Below are 24288 nucleotides of genomic sequence, written 5' to 3'. Positions count from 1 at the left end.
TTTCTTGATTTCACTAGTATCATTACGTTTGTAGAGACTATTACTGATTGCACATTTCAATTCATTAACCACAATAAGGCTGCGGCTGTGGACTATTTAAGTAATTGAGTAATCTACTGATTATTCCATTGATTAATCGAGTAATTGTGTAAAAAATACTTTTGTCTTATTAATGAGCAATAATAAATATTCAAAAGAGAAAAAAACACTGTTTTTTCAGAATGAACTGCTCATTGCAATTTCTAAAATGAAAACCAATGTTTACAAGTTTAACTGCATATAACATCTGTCAAAAAAAAAAATCCAACCTTTTGATTATATGTTGAAATTAAATTTTTAAAGAAAACATTTTCTTACATGCAAAAATATATAAATAATTTCAAGTACATTAAAAGATCAAAGTCAAATTTAAAAAAAGATAATCATCTAAAGCAAGACATAAAAATGTTACCCTTACTCTGTCTTCTTGGAAGGCTTTCTGAAATTAATAGGTGGCATGTTTTTGTGCTGCTGAAAACAGATCGTATGATGGTGTAGGCAATATTTAATATTAATAATCATTCAGTGGCCTACTTAACAACCTTCAGGTTGTTGGCTCATTTTTATTGGCTTGTGAATTTTTTATATTTTTAAATATTAATGCAGTTGAATTATTACAGTATTTTATATGATTTCACTTTCAATCTAAAAAAGTTACGAAAGCCTTGAAATTAATAAGGTCTAGTACACCCCATCCCCCCCTTTAGACGCACCCGTTTGCTGCAGGTACGGCTTCCATGTAAGATAGGACGGCTGCTGTCGGCCGTCATTAGGCTGTATAATTTAAACATGTATCAGACTAAGATAACAGTTCATCTGCATATTTTATCACAACTTCTGGAGGCTTACTGCCAATTTTTTCTGTGTAAAACAAACGGTGGTGGATGGAGCAGCTACAAAGTTTGCTTTTATTCACGCCTGAGTTTGTTGATCAGGTGCTTTGATGAAGGACTCCCACCAGCTTTTTCCCAGTAAAGGTTTTAATGCTGATCACAGGAACAGCGCTGCTGTTTTGGAAGCTAGAAACATATTTTCTTTCATTCAATAATGGCTCCGCCTCTTAGTCGTCAAATGAGGGTGAAACGCTCTTTGTTTACATCATTTAAAACATCTGCTGCAGAATCGTGCCTTAAAAGAAACATTGAGGCAAAGAATGTGTGTCGAGAATTTTTTACAATCAAATTATTCAAATTACTTCATGAATTGTTACAACCCTAAACCACAATTATGTTTGAGGGCAAAAAGTCACAAATGCTGATTAGCAGTGCAACATACTCAATCTCAGCAAAAACACAGCTCATCTGTTTAGGTTACTAATGAGCTGGTTGATAGCTGGGCTGCCATTTATGGTTAATTTCCTAAAGACATTATGTCAGAGAGTTGACATCTTCCCCACTGCAGATGGCTACAGTTTACAGTACTGTTGTATGACCATTGTAAACATTCATATAAATTAAAAGAAAAAAGTCACAACTTGAAACCATTACTTTTTTGGGCAACAAGCTGGTTACTGGATTTTCTCCAACAAAATTAACATACAGTCAGTTGGGTTATATTCTCTATAAACCAACCGACCTTATATCATCCTTTTCAGTTGATGATGTGAGATACGATCGCTCTGTTCCTCTCTCCATCCATATACAGTCTGTGTTTATGCACCACATACACATAGGGTGAAACATGGAGCAGAGGGGAGAAACTAGTGTCTCTGCAAACAAAATTACTTTAAGCTCTATATTAAAAATCCATCCATCAATTTTCTTAACTACTTAGCCAGTTTAGGGTGGGGGGTACGGGTATTATAGCAGCTAATTTGTAGCAAATTAGGTGTCAGGTTGGCAAAGTTTAAGTCATAAGTTTGAGACAAGCTTGAGACAAAAGTCTGTGTTTCTTATTATTAGCATTGCAATAGTGTTTTTGTTTAAAGAAAACTTACTACTTCCCCAATCCAAGGTCACGGTGGGGCTACAGCCCAGGGCAAGAGGCAGGGTACATTTTGAGACGGATGCTAGAGAGATAGACAACCAGTCACACTCACAACCACATCTACAGCCAATTAACCTAACATGCATTTCTATGAACTTTAGAAGAAAGCTAGTGTACCAACAGAGAACCCATGCAGGCACAGAGAGGCCAGTGGATTCAGATCAGGAACCATCTTGCTGTGCTAACCACTTAATCACAGCAAGCTCTGTTTCTCTGTTTTCTGCTACTTTCTAAAGGATCGCTTTTTGTGATCCTCACACACACATTCATTTCAATATATTGCGAGAAAAGAAAGAAAAGGGGTGAAAAAAAGAGCAAAAATAGTCCCAACTAGCAAGATACTGGCAATTCTGGAGATGGTGTTCTGCTGGCGCAGACCTAATGTGCAGTACAATGAATGGTCTATATGTCCTGTGACCTTCTCTGGGCGGCATTTCTGTAACCAACCAACCTAGTGTAATGTATTATACCCTGTAGATATAAAATCATCAGTTTTATAAACCCTGTCGACCGTAAGTACCTGATTAAGACTAGCTAGCTAGGTTTAATTTAGTATTTAAAACTAATTTGGGGTTTAGTAGTTCACGGCTGAGGCAGCAGCTCTGCGTCAGTCTGATTGGGAAGCACCCTCATTAGCACGGTGTGGCTTTTATGTGGAAATGTGTTGTTTGGGGTGTTTTGTCTTCGATTTCACTCTGCTGTTAAAAATCAGACATTCTTACACTTATAGGCTTATCAGTAGTCGTACCACAAAACAGGAATGATTGTAAAAGTTATCAGTGTGCATCTCAAACCTACCACTGAGAGAACAAAAAAGGATGGCAAGGTTTGTAGTCGAACCAAATTCCTATCTCTTACTCTCTCCCCTCTCATGCCCCTCTCTCTCTCTCTCTCTCTCTCTCTCTCACACTCTCTCATCTCTGCTGCTCCCTTTCTTCATTTCTGTGTATGTGAGTCTGTATTTGTGTGGGTAAAGCAAAGGTTTGAATAACAAGCAGCCAGCTAAGTGGGTCAGGGTCGGAGGAAGGGGGAGAAATGGGAGAGAGAGACTATTAGGATGACAGACAAGGACAAAGGAAAAGAATACAGTGGAATACAGTGCATCAAGAAAAAGGGGAGCAGAATGTGGAAGAGAAAGGGGGAGAGGTTAGAAATAAAATGTGTAGTAAACGAGATCAAAAGAAGTCATTTGTGAGGGTTACAGAAATTCATTCAGGGGTTTTTTACATTAATTCGCACTCAATATTGTAATCTACTTGAGTCTGAAAATCAAATGAAAAACATCTTAAGTGTGAGGAATCATCAATCCCCAATCATAAAACCAAAAAAAGCTTAATTTTTAGGATAAAGTAAAATTTTAGCTTAAAGAGATCACGGCATAGCTTTAGGTGTTAGAACAGCAATAAAAACTGCAGATGCGTGTACAACAAACGATCTGTGCTCAGCGTGTTTGCAGCGTTGGATTCGACTTACTCTTTGCACAGAGCTCAAGCTGGAGTGGGAAACATGACATGTCCTCTTCTTGTGAAGATCTTTGACTAAATGTGTCACAAAGACAAAGTAACCATATTTATCACTCATGGTTTTGGGTGGAGGTTGAAACTACTTGGCTGGACCAGAGTGAATAGATTTAAGCTCACTCTGAACTGCATCAGGAGACATAAATCAAAATACAAGTGTGTACAGAGAGATAGATGGAGAAGGACAGGAAGACTTATTTTGTGTGTGTGTGTGTACGTGCTTGTGTGGGGAGCTATGATAGTTCAGCTCTGCAACTGTTTATCTGTCTTTTCTTTGTCACCCCGACAACAATATAAACCAAATTTTATTGGCTAAATGTATTCACCCTGACTGTAAATTTAGACTGTGTGTGTGCACTTTTATGTAAATATCGTTCAAATATGCGTGCCTGAGTGTGAAGAGAAATTTTACATTCTTGAAACAGCTGTTTAATCATATTCTTCTGTGTGTTTATGCTGGCTCTGTGGTGGCCATTTCCCCATTATGCTGCCAGTAAATAGCAGCAATCTTTTTTTAAATTTGGAGCTAAGAGTAATCCAAGTATAAAATCTGAATAAATCTCATGAGACAAACTGTCTTTTGAGTTTCTAATATATTTTCTGTAAATTACAGCGTCTTACCACCAGCAAACAAAAGCCTGAACACAGGTTCTTATTCAAGAATTACTTGTTTCGACTAGCAAAACACAGGCAAGTAGGTCTACGAAGGCAACGCAGTCAAATAAAAGGCTATTAACACATTTGGCAAATTTGGTGTTAAACAAGGGGACAAATCTTTTGCTATACACTTTATATATAACCCCAAATCCCCAAAATGTTGGGGTGCTGTCTAAAATGTAAATACAGACAAAATGCAATGATTTTCCAATCTCATAATCCCATATTTTATGAACATAGAAAACAAACTGTTTAAAGTGAGAAAATGTACTTTTTAAAGAAAAAACAAGGTTATTTTCACTTGGATAGCAAAAAAAGTTGGGAGAGGGCCATGTTTACCACTGTAGCATTTCCTCTTCATCTAATAACAGTCTGAACTTCCAGAACAGAAGAGACTAGTTGAGAGGAGTATTGTCCTATTCTTGTCTGATGCAGGATTCTAGCTCCTCAACAGTCCCAGGTCTTCTTTGTCGGATTTTTCATTAATGTTTTCTTTATTTTTGTGAATACAATATATGAGTTTAAAAGATTTACAAGTCACGCATTCTGTTATACACATTTCATTTAAATCTGCTCCATGTTGTGTTCAACAAGACTTCAAAACAGACTATCCAGTCTTTAGGAAAATATTTGCTGAGCCCACAGATCAAGTGAGCTAAAGAGTCACTCTTATTTAGACTTCTATAACATCAGACCAGGACATTTGCCCACCACTGGCAATTACAAAGGATGCTTGTTTAACAAAACTTCTGCATCAGTTTCATATTTCAGATCTGAAAACCATCCTTTAAATACAGTCTATGATTTTACACCATCTAGCACGATCATAAAAAAGTTAGTTTAGCGTTAAAGTGTAGTTCAAGCCTTTGCCAAAATTACCCAATACACCAACACAACTGGCTATCACTTTGACATAATGAGATTAATGTGCTTGTGTACACATCCAGCAGTTAGCCAGCAACACAAACTTTCAACTGCAAGTGTGCTGGTGGTTACCTGTTAATTTGTCAGCCCAATATGCACTCTCTTTTTGTTCTGTTTCTGGTCCACCGTAACTCCAGAAGGCCTCTGACTCTTTACCTCCTTAATGTTAATCAGCTACTGTAGTGATAATGGTATGTGTTATTATCCTAGAAGATCTGGCGGACCTGTTTGATAACAAACGTTCAGCTCAGCAGACCCTGTGATCAAAAAACGCACTTACAGAGGTCTATTGTGTCTAATAGCTATGTGTCATTACTAATGACCAAAAGAGAAGAAGATATTGAGAAATGTTTTTTTATTCACTGTTAAAAAAAACAAAAAAACACTGCTGTTTGGTGCTGAGCAGAGAATGCATAGTGGCCTTTAGTAGTCTGCTGTTTTTACAGAGCAAGAGCAAAAGGCTGTAAGTTGGACTCGAACTCTGGCCACTGTATTTAAGCCATCCACCTGCTCAACCAGTGAGTTAAACTAATGTCCAACAGTGATGCATAAAAACAACTTTTTTTTAATGCATCAAATGCTGGGAGAATAAACCGTGTGAAGTTTTGCCTTTTGTAAGATGGAGCATTAGATGATGTCCTCGCTGCTGGAAATACTGTGGTTTAGGTGAAGGAGATGCCATGATAGAACATGCAGGAGGCAGGACGCGGGACAACCACAGCACGAATAGCAGACCCACTGATATTCCAGACAGGTTTTCTTTTTTACCCTACTGGTTTTGTATGATGTTATAGAAAGTGGATGTTTCTAAGCTGTTCATGTCAGGGACACAGGTATAACTGTAAGAGGCAGAAGTAACAACAAATGCCGTCGGACTAAGGGCCTGCTCCAAGTGTGTCAATGTAACAGATGTCAGTAATTGTGTTGGGCAGCAGTAAACAGTAAACTGCTAAACTATGAAGTGAAAGTCACTCTAGAGCTGTGGGGGGCTGTAAATCAGATCACACCTAAATGTCTGCAGTTTTATCACCAGAAAGCTTCCACAGTTACACAGCTTTAACTTGTTACACAACTAATTATACAATGATGTTATGCACAATTTCCTCATGGCATGACCAGCATTTCCTATATAACTGCAAGAAATTTTAATACCTGAAAGAACTTCAGAGCGTGCATTCACTTTTGCTATGTTTTCGTTTACTGTCTTGCAGCAGGACTTGAGGTTTACATTGTGATAGTAACATTTATGAAAATCCATCATAAACAAGCACCTTTGTGAAAAAAGTCTGACCTTTCCTGAGAGAATTAAATTGACACTGACATGTCACACTCCATGCACTGAGACGAGCAGCAGAATCACAGAAAAGTTTGTTTGAAGTCTCAGATAGTTTATAAGAGAAGAGGAAACAGGGTCAAAGCAGATACAAGTTTACACATTTCTAATGTGACAAAGTTATTTCAATCTATCCATGGTAATTAGCAGTTCACTGCAACAGTTATGATTGTATGATCAGGAACAAAAGCTGAGTGCTAAAAAAAATAAAAAAAATAAATACGGGCCGCAACAGCTCTTGAATAATGCCTCGGGAACTGATCCAATCTCTTCCACGACAATTGATCCAAGTCATTGTCACTAATACAGTACACACACACACAGAACAATGCAGCAACGAATGCAGTATGTGATTTGATTGCAATATGTTTGTTTTGGAAATGAAATCCTGATAATTAGTCCCTTCTGGCAGCGCACTGTCTCTGCCCGTCTGTTCCGTTTGGCATCCCTCCACCAACCAGGAGTCCCTCGCCACCCTGTCCCCATGATTCCACCAACTGAAACACTTTCAGACACACCGGCACACAAGCAACAGTGCTGAAACTCACCCAATCGTGCGGGGGGGGGGGGGGGGGGGGGGGGGTTTGGCATGATGTTCAGTAGCGTGTATGACAGCCAACTTGGACAGACGGACGGACAGATTGATTGGTTGTGTTCTGATAGATAATTAGATGAAATGCCGACACTTTGGAGAGTGCTATAGGAGTAAGACTATTGTAGAGGTACTGTACAACTTTTTAAATACCCAGCACTGCTGATATATGACAAGAGCATTCTAGCAGTCCAGCATAGCACTTTGTTACTCAAAGAGCAGGTTAGTTCTCACTCACTGTTCTCACTCACTGTGCACAGAAGCACATTTTCATACTGCTGATATGTCATTTTAAAGTCACTGCCAAATCCCTATTAATTCATTTTTTGTAATCCTGAGTGACAGCGATTGTTCTTTAAAAATGCTAATACTTCCATCAGGGTTTGGTGAGGAGTGCATTCTTTTTCACAGTGGAGAGGATCGTCTGTTTATGACATGGCTGTGAGCCAGCAATTACAATATACAGTAAGCTAAGTCAGCCAGCTCATGTGGAGCAGATTTATTATTACATGAACACAGAGCATGTTCCCTGCAGGCGTACACTGAGCCTGAGGAGAACAGGGTGTGATGATGATGATAATGTAAAGTCCCCCAAGGTGACTTAGAATGCTTTAACAAATAACCTGTCGGCTTTGGTAAAAGCCGGCATGTTTGTTGGGTTAATTTGGGGTTGTATGAAAACCTGCAGTCGACATCTAAGAGTCTGTTAACTGGTGATGTTGTATTATTAAGCCTTGGCTCACCCCAAGGATTTGACGCTCCCAAGTTTGTCAATTCACTGTTTTCATGGTATGTCCTGGACCCCTAGATTGGTCGGATACTTCCTCAGAAGGAAGCTGAAAGCCAGTTTTAGGAAGCAATAGCAGAGGCTGTGACCCAGTTCTTGAAAAACTCATACTTGTGGTGAAATGGGGAGTCCACATAACCACCTGCACATAAACCATCTCAAAAGCTACTGATCTGGGATGCCAGCAGCCTTTAAGTAAGCACTCTTAAGACATCTGTTGGATGAAGATGGTTAATGCCAAAATGGTGCATATGAAGGTAAAGAAGCAAATTAAACTTATTCTACTTTAAAATAGCCCAGATCTGAACCAGAGGCAGTAAGACCATTGATGGACATTGATGTCAAAGTGTCAGATAAAGTGATATGGAGAGGCAGCTGATTATTGCTATGTGGTTTCTTTGTCACCAAACAATCCAGCATCACCTGCCATAACACAATACTTACTAACAACCTACAGAAAGTAAAGAGAGCCAAACCTATAGTTCAGTTACCATGTTCAGTAAGAGAAAATAATCATGATACAGTACATTATATGCACTAAACTAAAATATGTGCAAGATGTGACAAGTTCAGTTCTCTATTTTCGCTTATTCCATCTTTTTTTTTCTTTAAAAAAATAAAATAAAAAATCTCTGTGTTTCACAAATCCTCGTCTTTCCCCTTGCTGTCTACTAGGACTGCAACAATTCATCGAGTAACTTGAATAACTCAATTAGAAAAAGTCCTCAACGCAAATTTTTTTGCTCCAATGCTTCAGTTGTCACTATGGAAGGAGTTTAACATGAAGCCAGAGTCGGTCTATACACACACGCGTTCACACACACACACACACACACACACGCGCGCGCGTTAAGAGCAAAGAGGCGAATGAAGAGACGGCAAAAAGAGCAGTGTTTGTTACTGTAACTGCCATTAAAACCTTTACTGACAACAGCTGGCAGAAATCAAACCCCCTGTTCAATAAGATCCAAGTGAAGAAAAGCAAACTTTGTAGCTGCGCCCATCCATGGCTGCTTGTTTTACACAGCAGGGTGTATGAGGCCATATTTATGTAGATTAATATAAAATATAAGTATTAACTCATTCACTGCCAGCCATTGGCAGTGAATGAGTTAAACCCATTGACTCATTCACTGCCATTGACGGCTATAGACGTCAATGGCAGTGAATGAGTTAAGATTAATTAAAAATATAAAAACAAGAGCTTTTTTCACCCCCTTCTTCTACAGGACAGTAAAAATATACCTCGACCGGTAAAACGCTGTTAGGTTGGACACTGAATGATTATTAACATTAAATATTAACATCTACACCATCATCAAGTCCTTTTTTTTCTGGACCAGGAAACATTGCATCAAAATACAGGGCAAAGAAGACTGCTCGCCATTCTTCATTGCAGGCACCACGTATTCTTTTTACAGGCTTAAAGGCACACACACTCACCCCTTCACTTGCACACTTAAACATGTAAACACACTCACAGGAACACACACCAAATCTCCCTCATATCCAGGAGACACAAAACTGTCAGAACTCCTTTGCTACATATTAATGTAAGAAAGCCTTCCACAGTAAAGGCAGTTTGATTTTACGCCTTACTTTAGGTTGCATGTACACCTTGACATGACTGTACTTGTGATTATTTTACATTTAAGAACATGTTTTCTTTAAGATTATGATATTGCATGTAAACACAATGCGAGGGTTTAGGTTTTTCACAGATGTTGTATGCAGTTAAACTATTAAAACACTGCAATTTTTAAACACATGAACAGTTTGATTTGAACAACCTGTATTTTTTCTTTAGAATATTTATTGCTGCTCATTAACAACACAAAATAATCCATAGAATACTGAAATAACTAGATTACTCGATAGCTACAGCTTACTGTCTATCCCCCATGTTTTTCTGTTCTTGTCTCATGCCCTGCTTTTTCCGCCATGTTCACTTTTTCCTCAGTATTTGCTTTAGAAATACCTCACCCAGCTTACCCAATCATCATGTTTACATTAGGCTCTCTCTCTTTCTCTCAGTGAGTCTTTATTCATTCCTTTCTCACTTGCATACAGTTTCACCACAAATACTTGTGTTGACATATATGCACTTATGTTACTTCACGGTACTTCAGATTTACAGTGAATTCACTTTTGGATCAAATTACCTTCTCCTTTTCACATCTGTTCAGAGTCACTATGAGCGCTGTCAGCCAATCACAGTTCAGCACAACTCACTTCTGTATATACTTTCATTAAAACTAGCAGCTGGCCACAGGGATGACGAGCCTGATGCTCTTTACCTTCTGTTTCTTTGTTAACAAAAAGTACAAAACCCAGAAATGAACTAGAAGAATGAAGCACACATTGTTGCTCCAATTAAAAATACACCATGCCATCTGGCAGCGAGAGCACAGTCCAGCTGATGTCAATCAATGTTACGTGCAACACAAATGACGCCCTACAAATAAGACAGGGGGTGTGAAACATTTAGTGAATTCTAAGATTTACAAAAATAACACATTGACAATAACTTCTATATTTTCACAGCTGGATGTGGGGATGAGCACTACATTGTGTAACTAAATAACCTGCAACTGCACATAAGTCATTGGCCCTGATGCAATGTTGGTTAAACTTACAAGTTTATTGATCAATCACAGAGCGTGCCAGAACATGTCTGTTGTTTTTCTACCACAACGCATAAACTTTGGGTGCCTACTAACTCTCCAACAGAGGGTGAGAAAGAAGGAGTGCCTCACTAGCGGCACAGAGGTACAGGGAGGAGAGGGAGACCAAAATCTAAAAAGCAGATCTGCCCACAGATTTTTTTGTTAGGTACTTTTTGGGGGAAAATAAATCAAAACAAACTACATCTGAACATCTACATTCAATTCAATTCAATTTTATTTATATAGCGCCAAATCACAACAAAAGTTGCCTCAAGGCACTTCATAGATACAGAGGAAAAACCCAACAATCATATGACCCCCTATGAGCAAGCAGTTTGGCGACAGCGGGAAGGAAAAACTCCCTTTTAACAGGAAGAAACCTCCGGCAGAACCAGGCTCATCTGCTGCGACCGGTTGGGGTGAGAGAAGGAAGACAGGATAAAAGACATGCTGTGGATGCGAGACAGAGATTAATAATAACAGATATGATTCAATGCAGAGACTATTAACACATAGTGAGTGAGAAAGGTGACTGGAAAGGAAAAACTCAATGCATCATGGGAATCTCCGGCAGCCTACGTCTATTGCAGCATAACTAAGGGAGGATTCAGGGTCACCTGGTCCAGCCCTAACTATATGCTTTAGCAAAAAGGAAAGTTTTAAGCCTGATCTTGAAAGTAGAGATAGTGTCTGTCTCCTGAATCCAAACTGGAAGCTGGTTCCACAGAAGAGGGGCCTGAAAACTGAAGGCTCTCCCTCCCATTCTACTTTTAAATACTCTAGGAACAACAAGTAGGCCTGCAGTGCGAGAGCGAAGTGCTCTAATAGGGTGATATGAATCTGGTTAGATACCATATTTCTAAGATTTTCAGGCACAGAGATGAGTCCACTGTCAGAGGCCATAAGAAGATCATTTGTAACCTTCACTAAAGCTGTTTCTGTGCTGTGATGAGCTCTGAAACCTGACTGAAACTCTTCAAATAAACCATTCCTCTGCAGATGATCTGTTAGCTGTTTGACAACTACTCTTTCAAGGATTTTTGATATGAAAGGAAGGTTGGAGATTGGCCTATAATTAGCTAAGACTGCTGGGTCTAGAGATGGCTTTTTGAGTAAAGGTTTAACTACAGCCAGCTTGAAGGCCTGTGGTACATAGCCGATCATTAGAGATAGGTTGATCATATTTAAGATCGAAGAATTAATTAATGGCAGGACTTCTTTGAGCAGTTTTGTACGAATGGGGTCTAAAAGACACGTTGATGGTTTGGAGGAAGTAATTATTGAAGTTAACTCAGAAAGATCAATTGGAGAAAAAGAGTCTAACTTAACATCAATGGTACTAAGAGTAGCTGTAGATAATATTACATCTGTGGGATGATTATTGGTAATTTTTTCTCTAATGATAAAAATTTTATTTGTGAAGAAGTTCATGAAGTCATTACTAGTTAACGTTAAAGGGATGGTTGGCTCAAAAGAGCTCTGACTTTTTGTCAGCCTGGCTACAGTGCTGAAGAGAAACCTGGGGTTGTTCTTATTTTCTTCAATCAGTGATGAATAGTAAGATGTTCTGGCTTTGCGGAGGGCAGCAAACTATTTCTCCAGGCTAAATGATGATCCTCTAAATTTGTGACATTCCATTTCCTCTCCAGCTTACGAGTCATCTGCTTTAGGGTACGTGTTTGAGAATTATACCACGGAGTCAGGTACTTCTGATTTGAGACCTTAGTTTTCACAGGAGCTACAGTATCCAGAGTCGTACGTAGTGAGGAGGTAAAATTATTAACAAGATAATCGACCTCTGTTGGGGTAGCGTTCAGATAGCTGCTCTGCTCTGTGTTGGTACAGGGCATTGAAGATGATAACAGTAGGTGGATTATATTCTTAAACTTAGTTACAGCGCTTTCAGAAAGACATCTACTTTGATAAAGTCTACTCTCCACCGCTGTGTAATCAATTATTGTAAATGTAAATGCTATCAGGAAATGATCAGACAGGAGAGGGTTTTCAGGAAACACTGTTAAATGTTCAGTTTCTATGCCATATGTTAAAACAAGATCTAGAGTGTGATTAAAGTGGTGGGTGGGTTCTTTTACATTTTGAGAGAAACCAATTGAGTCTAATAACAGATTAAATGCCATGTTGAGGCTGTCATTTTTAGCATCTACATGGATGTTAAAATCACCCACAATAATTATTTTATCTGAGCTGAGCACTAAATAAGATAAAAAGTCTGAGAAATCAGACAGAAACTCTGTGTAAGGCCCAGGTGGACGATAGATGGTAACAAGTAAGACTGGTTTCTGAGTTTCACAGCTGGGGTGGACGAGGCTAAGCATCAGGCTTTCAAATGAATTAAAAGTCTGTCTTGGTCTTTTGTTAATTAATAGGCTGGTGTGAAAAATTGCTGCCACACCGCCCCCTCGGCCTGTGCTTCGAGATTTCTGGTAGTTAGAATGACTCGGGGGTGTTGATTCGTTGAAACTATTGAACTATTGAAATCGCGTTTGAATTTGCACTTGTTTTTTGCTTTGACTTTGCGATCGCGCGAACTGTGTATAGAGAGCGGCAGCACTGATTGGTAAGTCACAGATTAATTGCGCAACAATTCCTCTGGCATCGTCTTATCAACTATCAAACATGACAAGTGAAATCTCCTGCAGCAAGCTTGAACATGTGAGAGAGGTTGATTGCGCAGAGAATTGCTGATCGTTATGTAAGTATGTGTGTAAAAGCAGATGGATTTACGCAGGTATTTTAGTTCTGCAGAGCCAAACAAGACAGGTCAGGGTGAAGAAGGGGCAGCCAAAGAAAAGCCTACCACAAAACGGAAAAGTCATGACAAATCAGACTATGAGGCAAAAGGAAAGCGCAGCTTTTTTGGTTTCATGGACAAAAGAATTTATGTGGCTGGAATATGACGAGCTAAATAACATAATGTTCTGCCGGGTGTGTTGTGAGTTTCCCTCGATTTCTGAGTCGACAAGCGCCTTTGTTACTGGGACCAGTCATTTTAAGAAAGACCCCATCAGAACCCATGAGAAATGCAAGAAATGCATTATTGCTCAGTCTGCAGTATCTTTCCCAGAACAAACACCAATTGCAAAAAACATACTAAAAATAAACCAAGTACAACAAGAAGTCCTGAAAAAGCTGTTTAGAACAGCGTACTATGTTGTAGAGTGAACTACCACTGGCAAGATTTAGCAGTCTTTGCAAACTTCAAAAAGCAAATGTCCTAGATCTTGGTTCCACTTGCCTCTTACTGAACACTGATTCATGTTCTACACAGTTCTTGCAAGTTCATAGAAATTTCTGTTCAATTAGAACCAAATATTTGAGTTGATGATTGTAATTTGTTGTAATTTGTGTTTGAAATTTTTTTAGATTGATGTTTTGTTTCCTTTACAATATTATACATTAAAGTATAACAAGGAAACAAAACATTAATGAAAAAATTGTCCTTTTTTTTTTTTCTTTTTCTTTTTTTATTCGGGCTACTTAAATTTATTTTGGGCTACCAAAAACTGAATAGTGCCTGCCCGAAGGGCTAACAGGGATTTTGACATTTTGCGAGCCCTGCTTTTAGCCATAAACAAGCACAGTTTCAGAAGCTAGAAGACATTACCTTACATATCAAGTCTTCAGGCATCTGGCCTTCTGTGATAACACTTCCATTAGCATACAGGGAGAATTTCTGTGAGAAGAGCTAGTTGTAAAACAAACTCTAAACAGGATACTGGCGACCTGTGGACATGAACACTTTAAATTTGCCCTCCTGTTCACTGAGAGGATCTCTGAGTAGAACAAGAACTGCTAGCTGAAAGCCCTCCGAGAGGCAGATGAAACATTCAGGAACACAACGACAACAGCAACTGAACTTTTAAAATGAGACAGAGGGGAATTGTTTATTACTAAATTAATTGCAAATGGCAATCAATTTACCAATGGACAAATGCCCAAGTAAAGTGGAGAACAGTGTATATGCAGATGAAATAGAAAGTTGTATATTAAAATAGAGCTGGGCGATAGAATGATAACGATATGTATTGCGAAATAACTTTTTCTCAATAGAAAAGTTAAACTATTGCGATAGGCCTCATTAGGGCTGGGCCATATTATACCGTTCACGGTAATACCGGTATAATGTTAGGCAACGATAGGGAAATGAAACATCGCGATAGAATGGGAGTAAAACGCGCATGCGCAGTGCCTTTGTTTTCATATGCACATGGCCGCTTGTTGAGTGAAACAGATGAACCAGAATTGGTTTGTAAAAATGGTGCAACTTCAGTGATGTGGAACTGGTTTGGTGTTTGTCCGTCAGATACACGACAAAGCACATTTTTTTGCAGAACATGCAAGCGGCCGTTGTTATTGTCGTATTTGTCGGACTAAGATGCTCTTAAATCTGGGAGTAATCTGGGTCCTAAACTCCGTATTCTTCAGGTCAAACAACACTGCAGCATCACTGAGAGTTCAAAACTGTCTAAATTCTTTCATCTTTAATAAAACGATCAGCATTGCTGCTTTACCAGGTGTAACTATAAAGTTTAACTTCCAGGCATCCATGAAAACAAAATGTATTACATTTAACGGAGTTAGAAGTTAGCAGGAAGCTAGCGGAAGTTAGCTCGCTAGTTTCGCTAGTTACCTAAGCATGATATTGCATGTTCTGACTGAGAGATTTCTGAAAAAATTCAAACGTACAGCTCTGCTATCACTTCCAACATGAATGAAGACAGGAAACTAAACAGCAGTGATGTTTGTAGGGTTACTGAAGTTGGGCTAGCTGGTATATAATGATGTGCTACGTGATCGCTAGCGACACAGCTATGTTAGCATAACATAAACAGTGAAGCTGGAGGACGAACACTAACACTTTTCCACTTATAAAAGTTAACGTTAAAGTTCCTGATAGTTAGAGACAAACGCAATCGCATGGCAGGATGCTGTAAACGGACCAAACTTCAGTCAGGAGAACAACTGAGATAATCCATCCACAATACGAGGTTAGTCATTAGTATACTGCAACAACATGGGAATAGAGCAGTTGCCAGAGAATTCAACATTAATGAATCAATGGTACAGAAGTGGAGGAAGCAAGAAGAATGAGTTTAATAAAGTTTGATTTATCTGACTGCTTTGTTTCGCTTAATGTGCCTTATAATCCCGTGCACCTTATGGTCCAAAAAATACGTACTGCACACTGCAGTTTAATGTTGCAAAGCACCTCTTTTTAACTTCAGTGGATATTATACATGGTTATGCTCAGGATATGTCAGCCCATTTCTACTGGAAATGCCTTTTGGTTAAACTTTCAGCAAGGAATTTGCATTTGCACTGTTACATTTTTATAAAGCTTTAATGTACATAAAAACCAGCTTCTTGTTTAAGTGAAAATAAATGGAAGGTTGTCTTTTTGCGCTATTAATGTTGTGGAGTTGTATTTTGTCTCGCATCAAATATATCGTCAGTTATATCGTTATCGCAAATTTTCAAATATATATCGTGATAAATATTTTTGGCCATATCGCCCTGCTCTAGGCCTCATCTCTCCTGTCCTCTTAAAAAAAAAAAAAGAAGAAGAACAGCCAATTAGGGCTGGGCAATATGGACTAAAATTCATATCGCGATATAATTTAAAGCATGTGCAGTAACAATATATATCACGATATATTCTTTTCTTCTGTATAACGCATTTTCCACACTGTAAGGCACACTTAAAATCCTTTAATTTTCTCAAAAATTGAGAGTGTGCCTTATGTATGAATTCTGGTTGTGCTTACTGACCTCGAACTGATTTTGGCTGCAGAAATCTGTTAAAAAATGTTTTAGTACAACTTTGGTAAGCCGCACTGCTTGATGGATTGTCAGGTCCCAAAGTCAAACGAACACTAAGCGTTAAAAACGGTCTAAATTATTTCATCTTTAATAAAATCATCAGCGTTGCTGCTTTATCGGGTGTAACAATTAAGTTTAATATCCATGCATCCATGAAAACAGAATTTATTAAATTTAACGGAGTTAGAAGTTAACAGGAAGTTAGCTCGCTAGTTTACACCTAAACATTTCATACCATGTTCTGACTGAGAGATTTTTGAAACTAATTAAAACGTACAGCTCTGCTACCACTTCCAACATAAATGAAGACAGAAAACTAAACAGCAGTGACGTTTGCAGGGTTACTGAAGTTGGACTACCTGGTATATAATGTTGTGCTACGTGATTGCTAGCAATACAGCTATGTTAGCATAACATTAGCACAGTGAAGCTGGAGGATAAACGCCAACTTTTTTTCCACTCGATAAAAGTTAATGTGTGAGATTCTGGTGGTCAGGGACAAATGCAATCGTATAGCAGGATGCTATACACGGGCCAAACTTCAGCTAGGAGAACAACTGAGATTATTCATCCACAATACGAGGTTAGTTATTAATATACTGCAACAACATGGGAATAGAGCAGCTGCGAGAGAATTCAACATTAATGAATCAATGTTACGGAAGTGGAGGAAGCGCAGTTTTTGGCTTTCCCCATATTTCAAGAGTGAGAGACGAGATCTCTTTGCTATGACTGTCGCCCGCCATAATTTGCAGATGAGAATGGTTTTAGCCGCTGCGATGCTTTCGACCAAAACAGGCACAGCTTGATGACATCATCAACATGCGCTATCACGATAGAGTCAAAATCTCTGTCGTTGGCTAAATTTATATCGTTTCTATCGTATATCGTTTATGTCGCCCACCCCTACAACCAATCCAAATTAACTAGCGCAGAGCCGAACCAATCACAGCCACAGCGTCACGTGACTTGTTACGTACAGCACAAGTGCCAAGCCGCACATGTGTATTTGTTTGGGAAGCAGCCAGCCGCCGTGCCGCCCGGGTAATGGAGGAAATGAGTGTGCTGACTAGAGAAAAATCAAACGAGAGTGTGACCGAAGGTTACCGAAGAGAAAACAGATGATGGTTCCAATGCCGGAGAGATTGTCGAACAGAAGAGCCACAGAAGTTCCGTAGTGTGAAGGTATTTCGGCTATTTCAAGTCTGACAAAAAAACAGAGTAGCGCGCACTGTAAATTGTGCTGAAAGCAAGTCTGAAAATACAATAAACCGGTGCATGCTCAATGACTGAAAACGCTAATTCGTCATTCGGGTTTTGGCAGACTAAAGTAACTGTTAAAACTGTTTGAAAAGCTAAGCTATACAACAAGGAGAGATTGAGAATTTCCTTTTAGTTCTCAGTTTATTTGATATTGACAAAAGTTAGTCAATTTTGTCTGTTCTTCTGTAAAACAAACTAAGATTTATTTTTAGAATTAATATTTTGTTTCTAAGTGGAATTGACAATTTAGTCTGTTTTGTTTGTTCTATTTTGAAACTTAAACACTTTAGCGGCTGCCTTTTATGTAGTTTGCAATATTTGCCTTTATTTATCTGAAAAAGTCTCATGTTCCTTAAGTACATCTACCCTGTTGAACTTATTATGGGAAATAAATATTTAAATAAAAACAAGCTGCTGATTATTTCACATTTTACTTGTGAGCAAAGGCACATTTAAATCTTACAAATATAGTTATTTGGCTTATATCGTGATATATATCGTTATCGCCTGAAATGAAAAAACATACCGTGATATGAAAAAATCTTATATCGCCCAGCTCTATATTAAAAGCACAAGCAATGTTGGACAGAGGTGGAAGAATCATGTGACAACAGAGTTGGGCGATGTATAAAAATTTTCCAACCGGCAATCGTCAGTCCAACAATCACCGATGGGCATTTGCGCATGCGCAGACTTTTTGATGGGCAGGGCAATGTTATCATATATATATATATATATATATATATATATATATATATATATATATATATATATATATATAGTCACCAATTTGGGATTTCTTTGGCTTTAAACCAGATGAAAGAGGTATACCTAAGGATGTGACCAAAGCGGCATGCCACTTGTGCAGATGTACAAATTGTTTGAGTACTTTGCCAGCAAAATACTCAAACACGACTAACTTGCATGAGCATGTACGTGTCCACCATCCACCTGAGTATGCTAGGCTATCACCAGCTTCTGCAGCTCCAACAACAAGCATTTGGGCGCACTCTGAGGAGGGTGCATTTGCTCGCAGATGAAAGAGGGTGCTGTTAAAACAGTGCTATTTTTTTCTGTTCGACTGCATCTATTAGCTCCATCATTATTAGCAAACTTACTCACTGGTAAATAAAGAAATAAATCGCCCTTGTAAAAACTATCGATATATTCGTCCAATCACCCAACCCTATGTGACAACAACCTCTTATTGAACTTTACACCCATTAACATGTAGCAAGTGTCCTTGGGCAAGACACTTTACCCTACTTACCTACTGGTGTTGGCCAGAGGGGCCGATGGCGCGATATGGCAGCCTCGCTTCTGTCAGTCTGCCCCAGGGCAGCTGTGGCTACAACTGTAGCTGCCTCCACCAGTGTGTGAATGTGAGAGTGAATGAATAGTGGTATTGTAAAGCGCTTTGGGTGCCTTGAAAAGCGCTATATAAATCCAATCCATTATTATTATTATTAACACATCTGTAAAATTCTGACTGTATTCAGACATGCTGCACAGTTTACTTGCAATTCTTCAAGGTTTTTATTTGCAGCCAATTGCATGCCAGAAGGCTCGGCTGTAAACTATCTCTTTATATTTATTTTTGTTTTTTTATTACATTTCTCCACACAACCAAGCTACTCATTATTTTTGCACCAACATTTTTCTTTTTATTAAACACCCTACATTATCAGTAGCTGTCATACTCAACCTTGAGAAATAGGTTGTTATGAATTGGCTATAAAGCAGCCTTAATGCAGAGCTCTAATCAGAATGGATTATTTTGGATTGATGGATAATTTAGCTTGTTTAATCCATTTGTTGATGAAGTGAGGATTCTAAGACCACATTCTGCCAAAGATATACAAACAGACAGACAGTAACACAGAGAGACTCACAAGCTAAAAGTAGCATGGGCCTCACTGTGAAGCTATTCAATGCAGTGTATTTTAAGGGTGTAAATGGTAAATGGCCTGCATTACACCCTTTGGTGTAAGAGCAAAGGGTGCAATCAGACTTATTTTGCCACTTTAGAAAAGTAAAACTGCTCTGTATTTGAGGTTGAATTCCTGAAAACAGTCACTCATTTCAGATTCAGAGCCAACCAAGAAGCTCAAGTACGTCTTTAAAAGAACTGAATTAATGTTTAATCAACTCTCCTACTTTTGGCCTCTCTCCCTTTTCTTCAGTTTTTCTCTGCCTCTCTATGCAGTAATATGATCTCTTCTATCAGGCCGACAGGGCCGTGAATCAAGACACAGAGGAAAAAAAAAATATAGTACAAACCTTGGTGGCCCCACCCCCACTACACACACTCTACCTCCTCTGTGTGTGTGTGTGTGTGTGTGTGTGTGTGTGTGTGTGTGTGTGTGTGTGTGTGTGCGCGTCTCCCTCACTCGCATTCTCTCTCTCTCTCTCATCAACAACATCCCTACCCCCAACAACTCTCTCTCTCTTTCTCTTTCCAATCCCTACCCCCAACCACACAGGCTTGCTCTCTCTCCACATCCTCCGAGCTCTTATCTTCTATCTCTCCTTCCCTCTTTCTGAAACAAATACACACTAGCAACAACATGGCGCAGTGCTATATGGGGCCTTTCCACACTTGATGTGATTATGAGCTTAAAAACACAGCCCAGTATACACCACAGTGAGTTTGGTCATTACGGTAACAAATAAATAAATCAAAAAAAAAAAATGGGGGAATAACTAACATATGTGCTGCTTACGCCCAATAACCACAGATTAAGGTCAGAGGTCACAACAGCTTTGTCATCACTTCTGCTCCATGACCTACAAACTGCATATAGTTTAGAAGTTCTCCAAATCTGCTATTTTTGTACTTTATTCAAAGAAAAATTACATTTATGCACCATCAGAGATCACACAGCACAGTCATGTCAGAGTTAAGAAATAGTCTCCCCACTTTTACCAAACTGCTTCATAATCCAAACAGAGCGGTGGCATACACAGACTCCATCAGCCGAGCATATTTCTTATTCCAGCACATATACACGTATATCAGCATATTTTATTATTGAACAAGAACTTAACAATGAGCATACTAATTTAAATATGTCTATCATTGGTTAACCACTTCAAGCAACTCAAGAAGTCTTGAACTCAAAATGGGCTTCACCAAAGGAAATATGGGTTCTCACTGATTTTAATCAACTTCCACTTTACAGCCCCATCCCATAATTTGTGATTTGTAAGTAAGTTCTCTCCATTTGAAGTGTCATTCTCTGATATATAATATTTTCTAACATCTGTCTTGTCAGCGAGCTCAACAGCACCGTAGCTGGTGTGACTGTTTCATTAGATGGTCTCCAGTTGTTCATGTGGCCAACAATGAAGGAACTATCCTGACGGTGGCATTTTTGGGGTTCCAGAGCTTCGGAAATAATCAGGTCTGAACTGTCGGGCAAAGACGCAATGGGACAGACCCAACCGTATGAGAAAGAGTTCAGTTAAACTCATCAGTGGAAACAAAGAAAAGGTGGAGTCAAAAGTTATGACATCAGGCTACAGGCCTGCCTTTGTTGGTTCCCCCAGTGCGCATTACATTTTACCCTCTGAAGTAGGTTACTAGCGACCAATCTAGGATTACGAGTAGAGTCTGGGTTAGGTTAACCTCCAACCTTTTTTCCAGCACTAGCTGAAAAGTTTCTACAGGAAAAAAAATGAAATGCAAACTTGAATGTATATAACCTGCTTTGGAAACTTAGTTCTTCTAGTTTCTGAACATTTGCATGTTTAGCTTGTGGCTAGAATGAAATCCAACCCTTACACTAATCCTACATGCTTTGTCAGTGACCTGATGGATATTTTGATGTTAAAAGGCCTTCATCCGATCATGAAAACTACTGCACGGGTTTGTTAGGAGAATTTCATATGACATGAGTATTTAATTTGAACTTCCAGTTGCTGTTGTTTGCATGGTATGTCAATAAAACAAATTGAAGTATAAAAGAAAATAGAGAGAAAGGGTTCAACACACCTTAACTACAGGTGCACAATTGACTTAGAATGATTTATTGATTAATAGTTCATTAAAGTCAGTATTTTCTTGTAATGAACTCATTATTACTATTTTTTTTTACTTCTATTTAAAAGTACCAAACTACAAAATGAACCAGTCTATTTGAGACAGAGGATAATCGAGGTTAATAGTAGCAGTCAATTCACCTGGATGCAGTCATTAGCTAAACCTAATTAAATAATTAGGCAATTTTTCACTGTCAAATGGGCATGATTTGATTGAACCAAGACAATTTACTCTGACAAACATCCCCATACACTGGATGGGGATGGATTGTCCTTAACTGCAATCTACCTATAAGCTAAGCATCCACATCCACCCATCCTGGATCCCTATCAGGTCCAGGTTTCTACTGTAAATCTAACCCTGACCTTTGCTTCCCAAACTCCATTCACCTTGACCAAGATAGAATCAGAAACGAGTACTGCAAATTCTACACAAGATCACCTCTGTAAGCATACTACAAAAAGAGATCCTGGTTTCCTGTTTTCCTCCCTCATGCTTGCCATCTCTTTCATTCCAAACATACATCTTCTGTTTGGACTTCAAATATGCAGCATATTTAAACCCGATGGCCTTTCTATTACCAGTGGGCGTCTTTTTAATTATAGGTGTCATCACATCACAGACGACAAAGCCGGAATAAAATTACAGGCTCTGCACCCTCTAGTGAGTGAAAAATATAAAAAGAAGCACTCAAATGTAGTTACCTTCAGTAACTACGATAATTAACTGGAGCCTAACAAGCCAATTAATTACCCCTTAATTGGCAGGGCGCGGAACATGAACACGGAGAGGGGAGACAGCTGAGTGGGACTAATAAGTCAGAATAAGACAACACAAAAGTGTATTTTATCTGCTAACAGAAGAAGCCTATGTGCGGTAGTTTGCTTTCTTTCCCCCACTTACCTTGTTGGTCCCAAAGGCCGGGTCAGGGTAGGAAATCTGTCCCAATCTATTGTGGTCTGGCGCGGCTAGAGACTGAGGAGGAGGCGGGTAAACTGTTACATCCATGGCTGGAAATACATCCACTTCTCTTCCGAGTTTCTTTCCTTGCTTTTGTAATTTCAAAATTAAAGAGATTTAACAAAAACCTGAGCTTACTCTAAAAAAACAACTTTTTCAAAGACAAAACTAACTGGTGAAATAATTCTTAAACCAAGCTGTGAGAGGCAGCGAAGTTTTAGGCTGACGCTGTTCTCCACACACCGGCTTTCCTGCCCAAGAAACTGCTGCTCTGGGGAGCAAAGTTCCCTGTTCACGTACTTCTCACGTTAAAAACAAACGTTAAAATGAAGTAGTGCTTTTAAAAAGCACCGTTTCCTCTAGTGCGTCCGTTAGCCCTGTGTATGGTTCGGACAGGGGACGTCGTGGACCCTGTCTGTCCCTGCTTGGGACTCTGTTTGAATTTTCCTCCACTGCTGATGCTGCTGCTGCTGCTGATGCCGCCGCTGCGCGTGTGCTCAGTGCTGCGGTGCCTCGCGGACCAGTCATACAAAGAGCTTTTCTGTCAAGTTAGCGAGAGTTAGCCACAACGAAGCCGGAAGTACGTTTCACCTCACAAAGCCCGGGTTCTGTCAGGAGAAAAAAATAAGAGCTTAGCGATGACAATACAAATATTACCTTTTTCAGGCTTTTCGTAGAATTAACACGCTGACTAAAATAATGATGAATGATTTAAAAGAATATACTATTCCCCAGAGAGTGACTTTATTTTGGTGGTAACTGACTGTATGAGGCGTTTGCAGCTACCTTAGCAAAAAAAGATGGAGCTTATGGCAGCACGTGCTCCATCTAGAGGGGGGGAGAGTGTTATAAGGTCCAGCCAGTGCTGTACAGTTAGCTGTTGTCTATGTATTAATTTTGACTGTCATCACCTTGAACAGCTTGTTGGCTTATCTGTTAAACTTTGGCTAATCATTATAGTTTAGTCTTACCAGGACATAGGTTTGCCAGAGACAACAAGGCAGGAATATTGTTGTTTCCCACTTTCTATGAAATGAACCTGTTCCAGAACACTCCAGAATTGTACATGCTTAATGACTCAGTCTGCTGAGGTATACTGAAATGTTGTTATGTATGAAAAACAAGTACACAAAACTACACAGGTTACCAATGTTTAGCATGTACAGGACTTTTATTTATTAATATTAATATTATTATAATTAATAATACTAATATTTTTATTCAACTTTCCACACTCCTTTTCTGAGTAAATACAATACACCTGAAAGCTAAGCAAAAACTGAGAATTGCCTTCTACCAGCTTCACCCATGTGATAAGAATATTTCCAGTCTTTGTTGTAGCTGCAGTTCCCTTTCTTTGTGGTAGTTTCCATCGTGTCTGCTGAAATATGCATAGTGTGACTTGGCCCATAATGGCAGCCCTTCCTGCTCTCTTCACAGCCACTGGATAAAAGGCAGTCTTTAGAGATGTCTGACAGGGGCAGAAAAGATGGAAATGCTGTGCAATGTTTCATAAAGTAGGACACCTGGTCACCCTATCAGTGACTGACTGGTAAATTTAATTACACTTCTGCATTCTCTTCTGAATTCGGTGGTTACACTGGTGGTAGCTACAGTGAACCTATAGCAGAATGTAGCCTAATGCAAATTTTCAGGCTACAGGTTCACTGTACAAAAA

The 24288-nt window shown here is 39.0% G+C and overlaps 1 protein-coding gene across 1 annotated transcript in view; it reads right to left on the bottom strand.

The window, feature by feature from the left end:
- tox (thymocyte selection-associated high mobility group box) overlaps positions 1–23187 on the bottom strand; it is a 60925-nt gene extending 37738 nt beyond the window's left edge. Inside the window, exon 1 of the mRNA XM_085438964.1 lies at positions 22554–23187. Coding sequence (XP_085295090.1) covers positions 22554–22658 — 105 coding nt within the window. The 5' untranslated portion in view covers positions 22659–23187. The remainder of the gene's footprint in view (positions 1–22553) is intronic.
- Positions 23188–24288: the final 1101 nt, after the last annotated feature.

Source organism: Copadichromis virginalis, linkage group LG18, assembly GCF_057382275.1.
Source record: "Copadichromis virginalis isolate Kocher_CV1m ecotype Utaka linkage group LG18, C_Virginalis_male_GT1.1, whole genome shotgun sequence".
In the NCBI taxonomy this organism is placed as follows: domain Eukaryota; kingdom Metazoa; phylum Chordata; class Actinopteri; order Cichliformes; family Cichlidae; genus Copadichromis; species Copadichromis virginalis.
Note: the sequence above shows the minus strand (reverse complement) of the source record. Positions and strands in the feature narration are given on the sequence as shown.